The 22,644-nt window shown below is 41.2% G+C and overlaps 1 protein-coding gene across 1 annotated transcript in view; it reads left to right on the top strand.

Annotated features, from left to right (window-relative positions):
- The window catches only part of ITPRID1 (ITPR interacting domain containing 1), a 112,092-nt gene extending 96,464 nt beyond the window's left edge, over window positions 1–15,628 (top strand). Inside the window, 6 exon segments of the mRNA XM_004385336.1 lie at window positions 6,385–6,467; window positions 6,935–8,257; window positions 13,177–13,304; window positions 14,335–14,446; window positions 15,316–15,438; window positions 15,440–15,628. Of these exon segments, the coding sequence (XP_004385393.2) occupies window positions 6,385–6,467; window positions 6,935–8,257; window positions 13,177–13,304; window positions 14,335–14,446; window positions 15,316–15,438; window positions 15,440–15,628 (1,958 nt within the window).
- Window positions 15,629–22,644: the final 7,016 nt, after the last annotated feature.

The raw sequence follows: 22,644 nt of genomic DNA, 5'->3' as shown, positions 1-22,644 counted from the left end.
AGGATTTTTGTTTTCTTTATGTTGAGGTAATCCATACTAAAGGCTGTGGTCTTTGATTTTCATCAGTAAGTTCTTCAAGTCCTCTTCAGTTTCAGCAAGGAAGGTTGTGTCATCTGTGTAACTCAGGTTGTTAACGAGTCTTCCTCCAATCCTGATGCCTCGTTCTTGTTCATATAGTCCAGCTTCTTGGATTACTTGCTCAGCATACAGATTTGAATAAGTATGGTGAAAGGATACAACCCTGACATACACCTTTCCTGACTTGAAACCATGCAGTATCCCCTTGTTCTGTTCAAATGACTGCCTCTTGGTCTGTGTACAGGTTTCTCATGTGCACAATTAAGTGTTCTGGAATTCCCATTTTTTTAAACGTTGTCCGTAATTTGTTATGATCCACACAGTCAAATGCCTTTGCATAATCAATAAAACACAGATAAACATCTTTCTAGTATTCTCTGCTTTCCACCAGGATCCATCTGACATCAATAATGATATCCCTGTTTCCACATCCTCGTCTGAATCTGGCTTGAATTTCTGGCAGTTCCCTGTTGATGTACTGCTGAACTCACTTTTTAATGATCTTCAGCAAAATTTTACTTGTGTGTGATATTAATGATGTTGTTCGATAATTTCTGCATTCGGTTGGATCACCTTTCTCTGGAATAGGCATAAATATGGATCTTTTCCAGTCAGTTGGCCAGGTAGCTGTCTTCCAAATTTCTTGGCATAGACGAGTGAGCGCTTTCAACACTGCAATCTGTTTGTTGAAACATCTCAATTGGTATTCCGTCAATTCCTGGAGCCTTGTTTTTCACCAATGCCTTCAGTGCGGTTTGGACTTCTTCCTTCAGTATCGTCAGTTCCTGATCATGTGCTACCTCCTGAAATGGTTTTTAGTCGACCAATTCTTTTTGTTATAGTGACTGTGTATTCCTTCCATCTTCTTTTGATGCTTCCTGCATCACTTAATATTTTCTCCATAGAATCCTTCACTATCGCAACTCGAGGCTTGAATTTTTTCTTCAGTTTTTTCAGCTTGAGAAATGCTAAGTGTGTTCTTCCTTTTTGGTTTTATATCTCCAGGTCTTTGCTCATGTGATTATAATACTTTACTTTGTCTTCTCTAGCTGCCCTTTGAAATTTTCAGTTCAGCTCTTTTTCTTCATTTCTTCCTTTTGCTTTAGCTACTTGACGTTCAAGGGCAAGTTTCAGTCTCTTCTGGCATCCATTTTGGTCTTTTCTTTCTTTCCTGTCTTTTTAATGACCTCTTGCTTTCTTTATGTATGATATCCTTCCACAACTCATCTTGTCTTTAGTCATTACTGTTCAAAGCATCAAATCTGTTCTTCAGAAGTTCTCTAAATTCAGGTGGGATATACTCAAGATTGTACTTCGGCTCTCGTGGACTTGTTCTAATTTTCTTCATCTTCAGCTTGAACTTGCATATGAGCAATTGATGATCTGTTCCACAGTCGGCCCCTGGCCTTGTTCTGACTGATGATATTGAGCTTTTCTATTGTCTCTTTCCACAGTTGTAGTCGATTTGATTCATGTGTATTCCATCTGGCAAGGTCCACATGTATGGTCACCGTTTATGTTGTTGGAAAAAAAGTATTTGCAATGAAGAAGTCGCTGGTTTTGCAAAATTCTATCATGCGATCTCTGGCATTGTTTCCATCACCAAGCCCATATTTTCCAACTACCAATCCTTCTTCTTTGTTTCCAACTTTCACATTCCAATCACCAGCAATTATCAATGCATCCTGATTGCATGTTTGATCAATTTCAGACTACAGAAGTTGGTTAAAATCTTCAATTTATTCATCTTTGGCCTTGGTGGTTGGTGCATAAATCTGAATAATAGCCATATTAACTGCTCTTCCTTGTAGGAGTATGGATATTATCCTATCGCTGACAGCATTGTACTTCAGAATAGATCTTGAAATGTTCTTTTTGACAATGAATGCAAAGCCATTCCTCTTCAAGTAATTTACACAAGTAAGCTTTCTATAATAATTATACAATGAAAATACACAATTTGCTCTGACACGTAAGCAAGTGTTCTATCACTCAGATTAAAGGGTCTATAAAAACTACACATCAGAGTTAAAGGAAAATCTTGTAAGCATCTCTTTCTATACAAACTATTCAATTTTATAATAACACCTGTTTATAGACTCTTCCAGGTCTTTGTTATAATCCCCATCCTACATTGTTACTATTTTTGTTTAAATAGTCAACTGTCCTTTAAAAAGATTTAAAAAATTTTGAAAACCTTGGTATTTACTCTTGTGGTGGCTGTTTTTTATTAGTGTTCATTTCTTTGTGTAACTCCACATTTCTATCTGCTATCATTTTCCTTCTGCCTGTGGAACATCCTTTAACATCACCTATACTGCAGATTGGCTGGTGATGAATTCTTTCAGTTGTTGCACATTTGAAAAAGCCTTTATCTCATTTTTGTTTTTGAAAGATGTTGAATTTCATGGGGTCTAGAGTTCCACATTGACTTTTTTTTTCTTCCAGTATTTTAAAGATATCTCTCCACTATCTTCTCACTTAGATTAATTCCAGTGAGAAATCTGCTGTCATCTTTATCTTTGTTCTTCTGTACATAATGTGTCTTTTTTTCCTCTGGCTGCTTTTAAGACTTTTCTCTCTACCATTGGTATGGAACAATTTGATTTGAAGTCCATTGGTATAGTTTTCTTCATGTTTCGTGTGCTCAGGGTTTCTTTCACTTCTTGGATCTGCAGTTTATAGCTTTAATCAAATTTAAAAATTTTCTTCAAATGCCCCACCTCTTTTGGGAATTCCAGTTACCTATATATTAGGCAGCTTGAAGTTGTTCCACAGTTCACTGATGCTGTTTTTCATATTTTCCTTCTTTTTTTTTTTCTGTGTGTTTCATTTGGGATAACTTTTATGGTTATGACTTCAAATTCACTAATATTTTCTTCTGTAATCTCTAATCTGCTGTTAATTCTTTATCAGTATAAATTTTACCTGAGACGTTGTCATTTTCAACTTGAAAAGTTAAATTTGGATCTTTTTAAAAATGTTTCATATCTCCACTTAACATGCTTAATCTTTCCTTTAGCTTCTTGAACATATAGACTACAGTTATAATAACTGTTTTTAATGTCTTGTCAGTCCTAGGTCAGTTTTGATTGATTTTTTTTTTCCCTCATTATGGATCATATTTTCCTGCTTCTTTGCATGCTTGCTATTTTTTATTGGATGCTAGATATTTTAAATTTTATCTTATGTGTGCTAGATATTATTGTATTCCTATAGATACTCTTGAGTTTAGGTCTGGAACACAGTTGAGTTACTTGTAAACCATTTGATCCTTTCAGGTCTGGCTTTTATACTTTGTTAGGTGAGACTAGTGCAGTGCTCTTTCTAGGTTTAATTATTTCCCACTCTTGAGGTAAGACCCTTCTGAGTACTCCGCCCACCAAAGTCCTGTGAATTATGAAATTTTCCAATCTGGCTGGTGGAAGCATGTACTATTCCAGGCGCTGTGTGACTGCTGGGCACTGTGACCTCCAATCCTTTCAGGGGATTCTTTCCTCAGTCTTTGGAATTTCTTCACATGCATGATACTGATCAGTACTCATCCTAATACATGAGAGGAACTCTCTTCAGATCTCTAAAGTTCTCTTGGTGCAGTTCTTTTTTCTCTGGTACTCTGTCCTGCAAACTCTTGCTTCCTCAGTCTCCCCGGACTCTCAGCCCTGTGTCCTCAGCTTAGGGAGTCTGCCAGTATCCACTTGAGTTACCTCTTTCTACATCATGGCCTTTAAGCTCTCTCAAGTCAGTAAGCTGGGGCAATCATAGGGCTCACTTGACTTGTTCCTATCTCTCAGGGGTTGTTGTCCTTAGTTGCCTGATGTCCATTGTTTTGAAAACCATTTTTTCACTTATTTTTCCAACTTTTTATTTGTTTCAGGTGGGAGGAAAAATCTGATCCCTATTATCCCAGCTTGCCAAAAGCAGAAGTCTCATTTATGATTCTGACTAGTAACTGTTTTCTATATTTTCTCCTTATCTATGTAACAAAAAAACAATGGCTAGGTTAAGACTTTTTTCCTCAAAACTTAGCTAAAATTCTCTCAATTTCACCAAAAATCAGCTATTGTCTCCTCTGATTTTTTAGCATTTAATTTTATTTGAGGCTAAATTGAGAGATTTGGGGTTTATAATTTTTAATACTACAAAATTAAGACTCTTTCCCTTTACTCTGACCTCAAGTTGCGGTAGTTGGAATTTTGGCTGGGTAGACCACGTCTGGGGTTGATGTATCCACTTTCTGTCTTTGCTCAGATGTATGGGCAGTGATGACTCTGGTGGGAGACAGCCTTACTGTGAGATGAGGGACTGCTGCCCTTCGGGGAGCTGATTTTGAAGGATGGGCTTAGAATATCTGTATTAGGTATCTAGTGCTGCTATAATAGAAAAACAACAAACCCCTGTTGCTGTTGAGTCGTTTTCGACTCATAGAGACCCTATAGGACAGAGTAGAACTGCTCCATAGGGTTTCCAAGGACCAGCTGGTGGATTTGAACTGCCAACCTTTTGGTTAACAGCCAATCTTTTAATCACTGTGCCACCAGGGCTCTTAATACCGCAAGTGGATGGCTTTAACAAAGAGAAATTTATTCTCTCACAGTCTAGTAGGCAAGAAGTCCGAATTCAGGGAGTCAGCTCCAGGGGAAGTCTTTGCCTCTCTGTTGGCTCTGGAGGAAGGTCCTTATCAGCAATCTTCCACTGGTCTAGGAGCTTCTCTGTGCAGGAACCCCAGGTCCAAAGGATGCACTCTGCTCCCAGTACTGCTTTCTTGGTGATATGAGGTCTCCCATGTCTCTCTGCTTGCTTCTCTCTTTTATGTCTCAAAAGAGATTGGCTTAAGGCACAACCTAATCTTGTAGATTGAGTCCTGCCTCATTAAACATAACTGCCAATAATCCCACATCATTAACATCATAGAGGTAGGATTTACAACACATAGGAAAATCATATCAAGTAACAAAATGGTGGACAATCACACAATACTGGGAATCATGGACTAGCCAAGTTGACAGATATTCTGGGGGGACACAATTGAATCTATGACAATACCTAAAAAGAGTTGCTTTCTTTTTTCTCTGAATGCTTCTGCAGCAGTTAGTTCTTCAAGCAAAGTCAAATCCCCTATTTCTTGCTCATCCGTGTATTATATCCCCAACAATTAGCTTTCTGTTTTCTATGCAGTCTTCAGACACACATCTAGTCTTTTCTCCAAGGACAAACAAGGCTTCTGTCTCTGCTCCTTACCTTCTAAGGGAGACTGCATCCTAACTCCCTCTTCCAGAAGATTTCTATTCTAGCCTGTACTATGGTGTTTCTGGAAGTATTTCTCATTAAAGTAAAGGGGAAAAAAATCCTGTAATTTAATCTTTAGAAAGGTGACCTTCTAGTAGTCACCCATTTCCCCTACCCCACAATGATAACAGAATATTTACATAAGAAGCTACAAATGGATTTAGAAATTCAAGATGTTCATGTTTACAAAGTGGTTACCTGCCCACAATTCATATGATTCTTTCCCTCCCCAATTCCAGCTTCTCACAACTGATAAGAACATGGACCTGTAGTCACACAAAGACAGTCCAACTGAAGTTAGTAATAAAGGGTTCTTACCCAAAATTTGGAGGCCTAGTCAAGAGCTTGGCTGCTAACCAAAACGTCAGCATGTTCGAATCCACCAACTGCTCCTTGGAAACCTTATGGGACAGTTCTACTATGTCCTACAGGATCACGGTGAGTCAGAATTGACTCAACGGCAACAGGTTATTTTTTTGGTTTTGGTACCCAAATTTTAGCAAAAAGGAAAAGAAATATATATATAAACATACAGTTAAGAGCTTGGCTGCCAACCAAAAGGTCGGCAGTTTGAATCCACCAGCCACTCCTTGGAGATCCTATGGGGCAATTCTACTCTGTCCTATAGGATCGCTGTAAGTCAGAATCGACTCAACAGCAATGGTTGTTTTTTTTTAAAATATATACATAAGTGTTGATCTTTTATTCTTTTATTAGAATGCCATATAAGGCAAATCTGTTTCCTTCTGGATTTTCTTCCTATTTAGTTTTGAGAGAGATTAGTTCCTCTTCCTTTGTTTCTTGTTTTACTCTTGTATCAGGAGACAGTGATGCAGTTTTACTCGGACTCTGAGAATCGAGGAACAAATGGCCTTGGAATTTCCTCATTCATTTAAATACTTCTGTGCAGTGGGCATTTATTATCTCTGGCATACCAGGCACACAGAAGATCTGGTCCTGTTGGCGGTATCTTTTCACTTTACTAAAACCTGAACGTCTCTTGATTTCTTTCTGCAGGTGCTGGGATGAACAGAGCAAACAGCTGTCAGTCTGACAGCAGTGGGTTCCTGGAGGAGCCACCAGAACCACTGCCCCTCCAGGTAAACTGGGCTTATAAGTGTTGAAATAAAACCCTTATTGCTAATCCCAAATTCCCCACTTCAGACTTGCCTCACTGACCTCACTCACTGCTAACTTGGTATGAAATACAAGTTTGAAAGTGCCCCTCCACAATTGGAAAGGCTCAGCCAATACTTAGAAGGTACAAGCTATATGTACCCAAGAGGCAGGGGATGATGCAGTCACACTAGACAAGGTGTCAGAAAACTTGATTTCCTTCATTTCTGTTTTCTTTTGATTTTTCTAAACAAGGAAGCCAAGCCTCATAGAGATGAGGTCCCAGGCAAAGCAGTAAACCAGTGAAATTCTCAAGATTATAACCCTTATCTCCTAACTCCTAAGTCAATCGTAACTATAAGAAAATAAACAAAAATGAAAACCATTTCTGAAACCTAGTGTCTGCCCCACATTCCTGACCATTTTGCCATTATCCTGGGTTCTCTTACAGATGTCTTCTTTGCCAAGCAGTCAAAGTCCTAGTGAGAATGGATGTGGAAAGCCCAGGGATCAGAATCACAGCTTAGCATCATCCCAGGACAGTCAGCAAGAGTCAGATGAGTCTGATTCCAAGAGCATGGTGAGCTCATCTTTTTCAAGCCAAGATTGGAGTGTCTTGGAAGAAAAGACCTCAATATCTATGGAGGAGGAAGAGACTCAGCTTGATGCCATGGAGGGCCCACCAGAGGTGTTCATCCCAGATATGGCCCCGGACAAGACTGCCACTGGGGGAGAACACCCAGGAAAGGACACCCGTCTGTGGCAGCTCCTACCAGTGCCCAACTCTGAATGTAACGTTGTCAAAAGTACAGCCACTTCCAAGTATGATTGCCCTCTGGGGTTTATGGTGTCCCACATCACAGAAGTGAAAGACGGGTTTCTAAAACCAGAGGAAGCTGTGAAAGTGTATGCGAAAACCCACCACTGTGAGTCTCCAAGGTCACCTGAAAATGAACATGCTCAAGACAAGTTCCTTCATGTTGACTCTGAGGCCACAAGAGGAGAAGAAAGCAGCAAACTCTGTTCTGATGTCAACAACACCGTAATGACACTAGAAAGTCCACCACAGCTTTTCGCCAAGCACAGTGATATCATACCCTATACAGACAATCTTATTCAAACATGTGAAGAGTCTATTCCCCACCTAGGTGAACTAGCTGGAGATACGCCCCAAGCAAAGCCGAGGTGTAGTGCTTTGGGTCAAATATCATCTAGGGCAGAAACTGTGATGGGAAACATTTCTCCAAATGCTGACTCAAACACTGGCAGCTCCAGGTCTGTGACAATCCATATGTCCTCCAGTTTGGTGTCAGCTGCTCAGAGTGCTGTGGCCTTGGGGACAGATTCTAAAGGATCATCTTTAGAATGCACTATGTGTGACCCTATTACCACAATAGGACCAGAGCTGGGGACAGAAGTGAGACAGTCCAGAGATGCTTCCGTTCAGACTTATATTTGTGAACCCAGGACCTGGCACTGTCTTTCGGCCTCAAGTAACAAGGCCTTGGCACATGGACACCAGCCCCTCACCAAATCTGTCTCTCTAGACACAGGCTTCCCTAGTACTTACTCAGCGGACACCTGCCATGGCTCACCTGTCCACTATTGTGTCTGCTGTCATCATCATTCCCACTGCCATGCAGAGGGGCCAGGCCCTGGTCCTGCACCCTTAGCCTGTAGACACTGCCTGGGCTCACATAACCATCATCCAGAAGCTGAGTTCATGAAGACTTTGAAAGTCCTCCAGGACACTACAGTGAGAGAGCTATGTTCCGTAAGTGTTTACCTCTGCAAAGATGGAAAGACAGGTGCACTGACAATAAACATCTCAGGGATAATGTTGGACCTTCCTTTCCAAATGTGAGATCCCAGGGCATACATCTCTCTTTTAAATCATGAGTAAAATTTGTAGAATGCTTTATTGTTTATGATATAGTCTCACAAATTTCTCCCTGCTCAATGCTTCCAATCACCTTGTGAAATAAGGAAGGCAAATTTTATTATTAATTCCCGTTTTACAGATGGGAAAACTAAGACATAGAACAATAAAGTCATATCTCCAAGGTTATTAACATTAGCATATCTGTACCTCATCTTCAGTTCTATCTAACTGAAAGTTTTGTCTTAAATTCACTTAGCTGTATAATTTTACACAAGCCATTGAGTCTCTCTGGGCCTAGTTCCTGTTGCATAAAACTAAGGAAACTATTCATAGCACTAACACAGGATTGTTTTGGGATTAAATGAGATATAGCTTGTAAAACATTCAGAACAGTGTCTGGCACACAGAAATCTCTAGACAATGTTACTTGTGTGGGTGTTATTCTTATTATCAATTTTTGTTACTATTTTTATTGTTGAGGTTTTGCTAAGTAGAGGGACTTTTGGTCTACTGTTGCCAAGCTTATTTAAAAAGAAGGTGGACACTGGAGTTACTGAGAACCAAATGACCCCACCCCTCCCCCCTTGATTAATCAATGAGCATTTAATAAGTCTGTCCAGCCCCCAGTCACCTTAGTGATTCTCAAAATGAGAAACGATCTAGGTCTTCAAGACTAGCCATTGATTCAAAAACTAAGATTATCACACATTAAACAACATGTATAGAGAGTATCTGTGGCATTTTCTGTGGTACAAGTAATGCAGGACTGCAGGAGAGTGGAGAAGAGCGATGATTTACTGAGCGCCTGCTGTTTGCTGCCTGTTGGTTTACTCTCCCATTCTTAAAATTCCACAAATATTTATGGAATGCCTATCCTAACCACTTTATTAATGTTATTTTTTTATCTTCACTTTCATCTAGAATATAAACTTTTATTGAGTCATTACTATGTCCCAAGTTCTCCCTCTTTTATAAATGAAGAAACTAGAACTGCAAGAATTTCGGCAATTTCCCCAATGACCCCCAACTACTAAGTGGCAGGTCCAGATTCAAATGCAAATTTGGCTGACAGAAATTCTTGGACAATACACTCCAGGCAAAGATATGCCCACCTTTAAAATATCTAAATCTATATAAAATTCAATATTAACATTAGAATGTGACTATTTAAAAGATAAAGCAAGTTACTACCTGGGTCCTTTAATGTATAGAAACCTACATAAATGCAATGAAGGACGCTGTTTAGCATAGGGAGCAAAGATTAAACCTGGGCCAGTTCCAGGCATGATGAGAGATATTGAGTGGGGCCCAAGCTGTCCCCATTCTTCCTGCCTAATGTCAAGAAGAGGCCTTGTCCTCTTTTCACAACCCTGTAATGTTTCTGGACAAGAGAAAGCACTCCATGGGCCCACATAATTAGCTATACAAAAGAACTTTTTATTCATATCAACAAAGCATAATTCCCTAGAGCATCTGACAAAACAAATGAAAACACTGACACACAGAGCACTTCTTTGTAATAGTATTTACTGCTCCTACAATATAAAATCAACATTTTCCGTAGCAAATAAAATGAGAATATACGTATTTGCTTACATACTTGCTCTGAAAATTAGGGACTCTGGCTAGGTTTGTGATTTAGTTTAAGGGAAAATGAAGTACAGATCAAACTGCAAAACTAAGTTAGCAAAGTAATTAATTCATTAATTGAAAAATATTTCCAAAAAGAAAATAAAATGTATCGGAAATAAGATTTTTGGTGTTAGAAAATTCTTCTATAGTGTTTATTATTTAGGTTTGAAGAAAACAAAAAGCATACAAATTTTTAAAAGTAGTATGGGTCAATTCAAAATCAAAAGTTTATATGGTTTATTTTGTTTTTGGCGGTATTGCAATTACTGTGTGAGTTAAAGTTTATTTTAATGGACATGGGTCAATAGAGAAGGGCTTGCACTGTATTTGGAATTTAATCCAGCCATTGCATTGGATGAAAGAGTCCAAAACATTTTTGTCTTTTTCTAGCCTACGATTTCCTTTATTCTGAAAAGACTTTCATCTAGGGCTAAAATGTATTTTTCAGTATTTCCGAACGACCAGAAGATGGCAGCCTTTCAGAACCTTCCACGTCAAGCTTTCACAGGGAATGAACACACCACCATTTACCCCCAAGTCTAGCCCCCCATACCTTTCATTCGCAAAGGGTCACTCCAAACTAAGTAGACTAAGCATAAAATTCAGTGTTTAGAATGTTTAACCTATCTGAGCACCATATTCTCATGGCCCCTGGCCTCACTGACCCTAAAACTTTGACGTGAACTTGAAGCAGTTGGTCAGTCTTGCTTATCTTGTAGGAATCTGCTAGAACCACTCACTCAGGTCACTACTAAGGACAGATAACTTTTCCACGTGCCCAGCTGCACTGTATTCCCTGCTGTGACTCAGATCTTGACAAAAATAATAATAATAAACCAAGAGACTTGGGTTTGAAATTTGGCTACCATTTTTTGACTGTGGATAAGTTAATTAACATTCTGTCAAAAAAAAACTTATCTATAAAATAAACCCTTCATGATCTCCAAGACCTTTTCCAGTTTTAGGCGCCCATAATTCTAGCTGCCTTTCAAGCACCCATGTCAGCAATAGTAATGTTTCAAACACTTCTCTAGTTCAAATCCATTCCCATTGATGCAAAACATAACTGGAGAGTTCTACTATGCAAATTATGTTATTCCGTATAAAAATTAGAGGGCAGAATCAAAATCAAACTCTCAAAGAAAAATAATGGAGAGTTTTCAATATAAAAATATTACTCTTAAGAAAATATTTCAAATGATTATGACAATTCCAGGAAAAAAAGCCATCAGGCTACCAGGATCTTGGCCATGCAGTTTGGGGAAAAGGGTAGAAATTAGGCTGCCGAGAAACAGGGCTGTAAGGTTAGTCTCCATGGAAGCAGAAAGAAGAAAAAGTTAAAAGGGGCTTGCCAGCTAAATCTGTTCCCTCTAAAGAGCTTCCGAGAAGCCCACTCCATCTTTTCCATTTCCATTTCCGTTTCATTGGCTATTCTATCTGTAAGAGGACCTGGGAAATGTCATTTTTTTAGCTAGATACATTGTTGTCCCTAGGGTATTAGAGTCCTGTCAATAAGGATAGTTAATAACAATAGCAAGTAGGCAACTAGCAGCAGCCTCTGCCACATTGATCTGGGAGGGCTCCCATCCCACAGGCCTGGTAGAGACAGTGGTAAGGGTCCAACAAAATTCATAGCACTCAGAGTCAGCTGGGTGGTGGCACTGTGGTTCTGGGTCATGGATGTATTCAAAGAATGGTCCAGCCTGGGGTGGAAAACAAGAGGGACAGCTGGTAAGAATTCAACAAATCATCAGAGTGCCCAGCAAATGAACTGGATTTGGGAGCAGCATGGAGATAACTTCTAGATAGGGAACGAAAAAAACAAACCCCTTGCCATTGAGTCAATTCCGACTCATAGCCACCTTATAGGACAGAAGAGAACTGCTCGATAGGGTTTCCAAGGCTATAGTTTTTACGGAAGCAGACTGCCACATCTTTCTCCTGTGGAGTGGCTAGTGGGTTCGAACTGCCAACCTTTCAGTTAGCAGCCCAGCACTTAACCACTGTGCCACCAGGGCTCCTTAAAAAGGAAGACTAAGGCAAAAACACGTTCATTCAGAAAGAGTAAGATTTAGAGGCTGATTCACATCAGGAACAAGGGGGAGCATGATTTGGAGGTGGGGAGATAGAGTAAAATTCCAGATTCCAATTCCTGGAGAGGATGAGATGGCCATTCTATGCCTGTTCTAGTCTGAGTCTGGATGGGTGCCTCAGCCAGGTGGAGCTGATCCTTCAGGTTCCAACCACCAGGGCTTAAACTAATAAAAGCAGGGCTAAAACTAATAAAAAATATTCTAAGCAGATTTTGTTTAATCAAACACATACCATCCGAGCAGATGTGTTCAATGTTATTGATACTCAGAATGAGGCAGTAGTTAGCACCAAATTTAAAAAAAGATTAAACAAGACTCAACTTTCTAAGCCCTAGCCCTCACTCTGGACCTCCCTCCTCTGGCTTCATCTTCACATCCCTGCATCATGTAGTCCACCAGACTGCCTGTCTGTCTCCATGATGGGACATAATGATTTTCACCCAAAGGGAGACCCAACAACTGCTACCCTCCTGTCCCAGCCAAGTACTGCCTCTAATGGCCCCAAGAAGCCAGAGGCTGGACTCTTTCTGTTCTCTTCCCCATGGCATCTTTGCAGTATGGCTTCTGTCTTAGTTACCTAGTGCTGCTATAGCACAAATACCTCAAGTGGGTGGCTTTAGAGAACAGAAATTTATTTTCTCTGTTCAGGAGGCTAGAAGCTCTCACTCAGGGCAGCTGCTGTATGGGAAAATTCTTTGTCTCTTTGAGCTTCTGTAGCCCAAGGATTCCTTGGTTCCTTGGTGATCCCACCATCGGCATCTGACTTCCCCATTTGTGCTTACTTTTGTGTCTAATCTGCTCTTTCAATAACTTGAAAGTGATTAGATTTAGGACATACCCTACGCTGATACGGCCTCGCTAACATAACAAAGAAGACTCTATTCCCAAATGGAATTACGTCCACACGTTGAAGAGTTAGGATTCCAACACATATTTTGGGGGGACACAATTCAATCCATAACAATATCTTTGCAAACAGATGAGCCCAAGTGGAGAGGCAGGCTCCGCTACAGAGAGCTTTTGTAGTGAATCGAAAAGGACTTCCTTCCAGGAAGGTTACTCTCAGCTCTTTCTAATTGTTCTCAGTGCACTGTCCATGAGATGGAAACCATGAAGACGGTGTGCCAGAGTTTCCGGGAGCATTTAGAAGAAGTTGAACAGCACCTTATGGGACAACAGGCACTCTTTTCCAGGGACATGTCAGAGGAGGAAAGGTAATTATCTAAGGGGAGCCATAAAAGTAAGTACCAGCCCACACACCTGGAGCAAGAAAAGGTAATCAAGTCAGGACAAATGAGCATCAGGGAGCAGGGCTAAATGAGACATCTGCCAGGCTTTCCTTTGCTCTCAGACTCTTGTTCTTCTTTCCTTGGTGGGAGCCCATGCAAGCCATTCACTAGATAGCAACACTTACTTTTAGGCCAGGGATATTTGAGGGGGTGAGAAGAGGGGCAGTCAAGTGGGAGGAGGGGGGTTACCAGCAGGGCAGCTGTAAGCAATGTGAATGGGGCTCATGCAGATGCAAATGTAGGAGGTTATTAGAATTTTGGAAATCTGCATTATTGGTACATAGATTAAAAATATCTGTCCCATAAAATGATACTCGTGAAGAGAGTGCAAGTAGATACATGAAACTAAATGGGCAGCTTCTGTCCAGAGGCAAGATGAGAAGGCAGAGAGGGACAAGAGCTGGTTGAACGGACACGGGAAATCCAGGGTGGAGAGGAGGAGTGTGCTGTCACAGTATAGGGAGAGCAACTAGGGTCACATAACAACGTATGTATAAATTTTTGTGAGAAACGCACTTGCACTATATACTTTCACTTAAAGCACAATAAAATATATATATATATCTGTTCCAGAGGTAGATTAGTGGTTGCCTGGGGCTGGGAGTGATGTGGGGATAGGGATTAACTGTAAATGGACACAGGGGATTTTATTGGGGGAATGGAGATGTTCTAAACTGGATGGTGGTGATGGTTACATGCTTAGTAAATTTATTAAAAAAATCATTGAATTGTGGGTGAATTTTATGATACATAAATTACACTGCAATTGAATTGTTTGAAAAACAATAATCACCTGCCCTGGACATATCCTTATGCCTGTAAGTGATGCAAATAAAGAAGCTGACATTGTTTTTAAAAAATTTCAAAGGAGTGACCTACATTATGAGAGGGGCCGTGGAAGACTGTATCTGCGGGTGATTGTTACTTGTGCTTGTCTTCTGCTATTCATCTGCAGGGAGGAAGCCAGGCAACTGCAGACACTACGGGAGGCCCTGCGGCAGCAGGTGGAGGAGCTGAAGTTTCAGTTGGGAAACCGTGCTTGGCAAATCCGAGAGGGGATTCTGTCGGTAGGAGGCGATGGGGTGTGGAGTATGACTGTATCTTGCCCACCATAGGAGGGGCACATTCAATGAGCAACCTGAGTGTGCAATCATTTTAGATGCTAGAATTATGTACCAATTCTTAACGTGTTAGATCCAGAAGGAACCTTAGAAAATGTAGTCCAACACTCTCATGTAAGTATAAAGAAATTGACCCCCAGAGAAGTAACTTGGTTTGCTTAGGGCCACACAGGTATCTAACGGTGTTCTGGGTCTAGAACTCAGGACACCTAACTCCCATGACAATCCTTTCCCCAGCCCTGTAAATAAGAGACAAGTAGTCAGTGATAGAATTCTCACCTTCCATGTGGGAGCCCTGGGTTTGATTCCCAGCCAACGCACCTCAAGCACAGCCACCACCTGTCTGTCAGTAGAGGTTTGTGTGTTGCTGTGATGCTGAACAGGTTTCAGCAGAGCTTCCAGACTAAGACAGACTAGAAAGAAAGATCTGGTAATCTACTTGCTAAAATCAGCCAAAGACAACCCTGTGGATCACAGTGGTCCGAATCCACAACCAATCATGGGCATGGCACAGCATCAGGCAATGTTTTGTTCCAATGTGTGTGGGGTCCCCATGAGTCAGGGGCTGACTCAACAGCAGCTTACAAGAAACACAGGCATGGTGAGGCTGATCTCTTCAGCTAATATAAGCTAAGTCACTGCCAGAATCTGCTGCAAGCTTGCAGAGCCCACTCCAGGGAATTTCCCATCTCATGAACACCGCTCCCGCAATTCTGGGTTAGCTGTCTGGTGCAAATACGATATGTTGTGTTAAATGTTTGGTGTAAATATGTGTTGTCCACTTTTTGTTGTTGTTGCTCTTGTTTTCCTTTTAGCAGCTCGAGCTGCTCACAGGAGAACCATCCGAACTCCATACAAACCTGCATCAGTGTAACTGGACAGAAGGAATAGATGGTCAGATGTCATGTGTAAAAGCACCAATCCACCCAGCCATGGCCCCCCAGGACTGCCTTTCCTCCCAGTGGTGGGCAGCAGGCTCCCAGCTCAGGGGTGGCTCATGTGGCTGCCTTCACTCCTCCTGCCCAAGAGAGCAGCACCAGAATGCCTCCTCCAGCCCCAGCTCCAGCAGAGTCGGGTCCTGTGGTGAAAAGGATACTAACGTCTTCCTCTAGATCAGAGCAGATTTGATGACCTTCCTGCTAAATGTAAGAGCATGTTCCAGTCATAGCAAAGAAATCTAAATGTGACCCAGCAGAATTCCCTTATTGCCCCAGGAGAAGGATCTGTCAACCTTTTATCAGCTGTTTCATTTTAATATTGTACTCTATGGGTATTTCCCAGGGCTGCTATAACAAAGTACTACAAACTGGGGTGCTTACAACAACAGAAATCTATTCTCTCACCGTTCTGGAGTCCAGAAGTCTGAAATTAGGATGTCGGTCACATTGATTCCTTCCAAGGGCTGCCACAGAGAATCTGTTCCATGTCCCTCTCCTAACTTCTGGTGGTTCCCAGCAATCCCCAGTGTTCTTAGCCTGTAGCTGCATTAATCCAGTGTCTGCCTCCATTGTTACACGCCTTTTTCCCTGTACATCTGTCTGTGTCTCTTCTTGTCTGATAAGGACACCAGTCATATTAGATTAGGACTCATCCTACTCCAGTATGAACTCGCCTTAATTTAACTAATTACATCTGCAAAGATGCTTTTTTCAAATAAGATCACATTCACAGGTATGGGAGAGAGGTATTATAGATTGAATTGTATACCCCCAAAATATGTGTTGGAATCCTAACTCCTTTACCTATGGATGTAATCTAATCTAATGTAATTACCCTCCATAATGCAATCTGATGTCATGTAATCAATCAGCTGAGGTCATACAGGTGTAGGTTGGAGTCTAAACTTAATCACTTCTGAGTAATATAAAGAGCAGCATAGACACAGAGACACATGCACACACAGGGGGAAGATAGATGACATATGAAGGTTGTCTACAGACCAAGGAACATCAGGGAACCAAGGAACACCCAAGAGTACCTACAGGTAAAGGAATCAAAATGACTGAGACCCTGATTCGGACTTTTAGCCTCCAGAACTGTGAGAAAATTAATTTCTGCTCTTATGGCTACGCATTTGTGGTACTTCTGTTTCAGCAGCACTAGGAATCTAAGACAGGGGATTAGGACTTCAGTGTATCTTTTGGGAAGACAAAATTCAACTCATAACAATGGTTAAACCTGAGAGGGACAAAACCCAAAAATCTTTTGCCATCAAGTTGATTCCAACTCATAGTGACCCTATAGGACAGAGTAGAACTGCCGCATAGGATTTCCAAGGAGCAGCTGGTGGATTCAAACTACAGATCTTTTGGTTAGCAGCCGAGCTCTTAATCACTGCACCACCAAGGCTCCATGTTGAAGTAAATAACAGGGCTTTATGAAAGAGAACACAGATAGGAGACTGATTTAGATTAAGGTATCAGGGAGAGCCTGATTGAAGGGACAACAGGAGGAGGAAAGAGGTTTCAGGCCCCAGAAGAACCAGAATGTCCAAAAGCCTGAGTCAGCCAGCCAGCCAGAAGGATGTATGAAGCACCTGCTGTATGCTGAAGACAGTGCTGTGGACAAGACAGATTTTCTACTCATAAAGAGTTGGGTAAAGGATGAGAGAAAATAAATAAAAACAACCAACAAATAAGTAAGATAATTTCAGGTGCTGACAAGTGTCGTGGAGAAGAGAGTGTGATGGTATTGTACAGAGTGATACGAGGTGGAAGGCCCACGATGTTAGCCAGGGTGGTTAGGGAAGGCCTTGCTGAAGGGAAGGTAATTGGGTAAGACCTGGATAACGAAGCAGAGGAAGCCTCACAGGAAGTCTGAGGAAAGAGCATTTTAAGCAGAAGGAATGGAAAGGAAAAGCAAAGTTTAAAGGCCCTGAGACATAGAAAGAGCCAATGTCTGGAGTGCAGTGAGTAATGGGAGAGTGGAGAGAGAGGAAGTCCAAGAGATGCGCCGGCTGACTGTAGGCTCAGGCCAGGAGTTTGAGAGCCCGGTTATCTTTCCAAGTGTAATAGAAAGCCGTTGCAGGTTTTAAGCAGGGTTGTCATGTGATCCAGACCATGGTGGCACAGGTTAAGAGCTTGGCTACTAACCAAAAGGTCAGCAGTTCAAATCCATCAGCCACTACTTGGAAACTCTATGGGGCAGTTCTACTCTGTCCTAGCAGGTTGCTATGGGTCAGAATCGACTCTATGGCAATGGGTTTGGGTCATGCGATCTGATTTACATGTGAAAATCACTCTGGCTGCCCAGTGGAAAATGCTGTTGGGAGCCTACAGCCAGGCAGAGCTCTGGGTCAGAAGGCTGTTGCTGTCATCCCTGAGGTGAGGAGTAGAAGCCATCCAATTGCTTCCATCCACCTGAGGAGGTTGGTGGAATTCCCATCATAGTGGAAATGCAGGGAGGCGTACACAAAGGCCAAACACACTTGACTGTCTCTGAGGACTACAGGAATGCTAAGAAATGGGGAGTGAGGGAAGAATGGAATCATCAGCAAAACTTCATGGAAAGAGTAAAGTCTTGAGTAATATTTATTATTTGTATAAGAAGTTGGGCAAGCAGAGGTCACTTCCTAGTAAGGAAAGAAGGAAGCTACTTCTTTTGAAACTACACACTACCAGAACCGTTCTCATAGCCTGTTTTCATTCTCCATCCTTCTTGCTGTTTGGAAACCCTTTGTCTCAGCAGAGCCCTCCTGCCCTTGAACCTCTGAGCTGTTTCCTCTGTTCAGTGTTTGTCCTTGGAGTGTAGACATTCCCGTTCCATCCTGGACTTTCCTCTTCTTCTCTCTCCACACTATTTCTTCAATATCCACACTCACTCCACAGTCATCTTTACCCCCAGCTCTCTCCAGAATTCCAGTCCAGCATTCCCTACTGTCTACAAGATATTTTCACTCACTCAGTCTCTTTTCCCCAAATCAGTTAATCTTCCTGATATTTTCTTTCTGCTAATAGCACTGTCATTCTCCTTGCCAAGTAGATTCAGATCCAAGAATTCACATTGTTACCTCATTCTCCTTCACCCAGTTCCCTCAGATTCAGTTATCACAAGTCATTGCTGATTGCACTGCCGCAAGGTAGTTCCCAGAAGTCCTTCCAGAACCAGCTGTGATGGCACAGCTGAGCGGCCTCCCAACTGCCTCCAGCTTACTTCTCCCTGAGCTATCCTGGCTTCTGCCAAATGGGTCTCCTCAGACACCACGTGGGTTATAGTCCCTGACCTAGGGTGAGTTCCCAGGGTGTACATTTAGGATATCCCAGAGAATTAGATTGAAATCACAGGTTCATACTTCCCAGAGCAGTCTCACACCAGAAAAACTCTGTGCTCTGGAATCATTAGGGTCCTCTCATCTCCTAAAGCCTCCTTTCCCCAGTTGCTGCCGATTCCATTCCAACTCATGGCAGCCCCATGGGTGTCAGAGTAGAACTGTGTTCCATAGGGTTTTCAGTGGCTGATTTGGGGAGGTAGGTCTCCAAGTCTTTCTTCCAAGGCTCCTCAGAGTAGACTCGAACCTCCAACCTTTCACTTAGCAGCAGAGCTCTTAACAGTTTGCGGTTTGTACCACCCGGGGACTCCTCATTTCCCTTTACCAAGTCCCTCTTTCGGATCCTACATCATGGCTCAGCTTCCAGCCCCAATTTGGCTCCGATCTGTTGCATTTAAACCTCACAGATTGCTTCTGTCTTCCTTCCGACTCCTTCTTAAGCTCTTTGCCTGGATCAAACTTTTGACTACCATTTCTCCAAGGTAGTCATTGTGCTTCCTTACGGCTCCATTATCATTATCTGTGTAGACAATATCTTCTCCACTATATTTAAAGGCACTTAAAGACTGTAAAGTACCCTCTACCTTTGTGGTTAAGAGTGAGACAGTCTTGGTTAAAGTGCAGGCTCCCACCTGTACAATGTGTGACCTTGGGCACTTGTTCTCTTTACCCCAGTTTCTTCCTCTGTAAAACAGGGATAAGGATAATTATCTCTGGTCTGCATGTTGGACAAAATAAATGCAATAAATCATGTATGGTGTTTAATTTAGTGCCATCACATAGTAAGTGCTCAGTGAATGCTAGCTCCTAGAAAGAGTACACTTCCCAAGAACTTAGTGAGAACTTAAGCTGTTATCATCTTTCTTCTGTTGAAAGGTACTCTGTTAGCAAAGTACTTTACACACAGAGAATATTAACAAATGCTTGATGAATGAATGAGATGGGAATAAGCTTGGTGGTCTCAGGATGTAGTTAAGGGAATTATCTGACTATGGAGAAGCACCATTTTAGGTTGTCTTAGGATCCTGGTTTGGATTTTTTTAAAGGGAGCTTGTTTATTGTCGGCTTTGACAATCAGGCAAATGACTTAACATATAATGGAAGAGGAAAGGAAGATCCTTTGCTTTCTGGTGAAGGGTAGCATATAGAATCCCCTAAAGATCTCCAACATTCAATGGTATATCCTGGTTTATTCTCCCAATTCTCCAACAAAGACAACAAAAGAACCAAGATGCAGAGAAGCTACCCCCTCCCATCCAGAACTTTTGCTGCCATCAGTCCATAAAAAACTGATTGCCAAAACCACTTCCAAATATATCTTTTATAATTCATGCCCTTACTCTCATGGACATGGGAACCCTAGAAGCCCACCCTTCCAAGTCATCCATGAATTAACTGTTAGTGTCCTCAGTGGTTTTCAATCCTGGCTGCACTTTAGACAGGAAGGTTCTAAAAAATACTGTAATAAGGCCCCACCCAGACCAATTAAATAAGAATCACCAGGGGTAGGGTCCAGGTAACTACAAAAATTTTAAGATCCCCCAGGCGATTTTAACATGCAGTTAGAGTTGAAAATTATTGTTCTAGATGAAGAAACTATCTTACAATTAAATTTTTCTGTATTTTATTCTAAGGTATTTTTCCCCCCTTTTTTTCTTCCAGGTAAGAAGTCTTTCAAGAATTTGATTAGTAGTGCCAATCACTGATGACAAAATAGGGAGAAGAAAGAAAGAAAAAATGATATGTGGGCTTTACTTCTGTTGCTACAGCTTTTACTTCTTCCTTGCTCATCAGGTCAAATGTTTCATCTTCATTTGACTTTGCCATTGAACTTTGGTCTCTGTTTTCCTTGCTCCTTCGAAGAACCTGCTCCAAATTTGGCAAGCTGAATTAAAGATACATATTTGATTCAGTAGGTCAGGGTAAGGATTATTTGCTTTCTCAAGACTAACAACTCCAACAACTCTAACAATCCTTGCAGAGTATGTGTGTATAAAATAGCCAATTACAAAAGTTATGGAAATGTAAATAGCCTTTCAAATGTATCTAGGTGTTTCATTGTTAGAATACAGCCCAAGCATTCTAGGATTAAACAATTTTTCTTTACAATGTAAATATTAAAAGGTCAGAAGCTGAGTGATTTGAATATTATTTATAATACATGAGGATATGAAACAAGTCTCTCAAGGATAGAATCTAAGACAAGTATTTGGGTAGCTTAAATATTCTAATCTTATAATGTCCCCTATAGGGTAGCCATGAGTCGGATCAACTCAATGGCAACAGGTTATCTTGTAATCTTATAACATCCCCTTTTTTTGTTCGGGACTTCATAGGTGGTGCAAATGATTAAGTGCTCTGCTGCTAACCAAAAGGTTGGTGGTTTGAGTCTACCCAGAGGTGCCTAAGAAGAAAAACCTGGTGATCTGCTTCCAAAAAAATCAACCATTGAAAATTCTGTGGCTCATATTTCTACTCTGACATACATGGGGTCACCAGGAGTCCGAATTGACTTGACAGCAGCTGATTTAGTTTGTTATTTTTTTTAACTTCTGTTCTGCCAACTTTCCCATCAATAAATTTCAGAAAATTGCGCACCTTTCATAGTGTTTATAGAAATCATAGTGTTTATAGAAATCATAGTGTTCCACTCAACATCAATTTATTCAACTTAGAACACTGCGGATATGGATAGAATGTCAAAGCATTTTCTGCAGTTACCTAGTAAAACAAATGCCTCCCACCTGGCCCTTCAGGCGTGCCTTGCTGGCTTGGCCTTTTATTTCAGTGTCATACACAAACAATGCCCCACGTCAACCACTTATGCTATAATCTTTGCTCTCAAAAGCAGGCCCAGAGCAAAGATATTCATTAGGCTTGGAAACCCCCTGGTCTCCAAACACTTAGCTTAAAACTAACCAAAATTCCATTTTCAAGTTCGTAAGTGCTTTCGACTTGAGTTGCTTCCACTCAAAACAAGTGGAAATGATGATTTGGTGGTTATTAGTTCACATGATCAAACTGGATAAAATAGACTGACCATGTAAGTCACCATTTGCTTGTTTAAAAAAAAAAATCTTTTGCATGTGACAAACTTCACTTCATTGGAGCCTCACAACACAAAGGGTAGTATTCTCCGATTTGAACAGTGAAGAAGCTATGTAACATATGGAGAGACTGACCTACGTAGGCACACACAGAGTTCTGCACTTTATTATTAATGAAAAACAAGTGAGCCCCAGGGTTAAAGGCTCAAGCCCTGGAGTCAGATCCAGGATTTGGGGCTTAAATCTAACTCCACTATTTATTATTTTTGCAGACTTGAATAAACTACTTACCCTCCCTAAGCCTCAGTGTCATCATCTGTAAGCTGAAAGAGTTACTGCATACATAGGCCTTCAGAGCAAACTTAGGACATGGTAAGTATTAATGATGATTAGGATGACACTGATAATAACTAGAATAGATGAAATTTGCAATATTCTGGACTAAGCCCTTTATTTGCGTTGTTGTTTATCTTTGCAATAATCTTGAGAGGTAGGAATTAGTCTACAAACACACAAGCTCAAAGAGATTGTAAATTGTCTAAGGTGTTGTTGTTTTTGTTGTTGGGTGCCGTCGAGTCAGTTCTGACTCATAGGGACCTTACGTACTACAGAACGAACACTGCCTGGTCCTGTGCCATGCTCGCAATCGTTGTTATGCTTGATCCCATTATTGCAGCCACTGAGTCAATCCATCTCATCGAGGGTCCTCCTTTTTCTCACTGACCTTGTACTTTACCAAGCATGATTTCCTTCTCCAGGGACTGATACGTCCTGACAACATGTCCAAAGTATGTAAGACCTACTCTCCCCATCCTTGCGTCTAAGGAGCA

This window comes from Trichechus manatus, unplaced genomic scaffold, assembly GCF_000243295.1.
Source record: "Trichechus manatus latirostris isolate Lorelei unplaced genomic scaffold, TriManLat1.0 scaffold00137, whole genome shotgun sequence".
In the NCBI taxonomy this organism is placed as follows: domain Eukaryota; kingdom Metazoa; phylum Chordata; class Mammalia; order Sirenia; family Trichechidae; genus Trichechus; species Trichechus manatus.
Note: the sequence above shows the minus strand (reverse complement) of the source record. Positions and strands in the feature narration are given on the sequence as shown.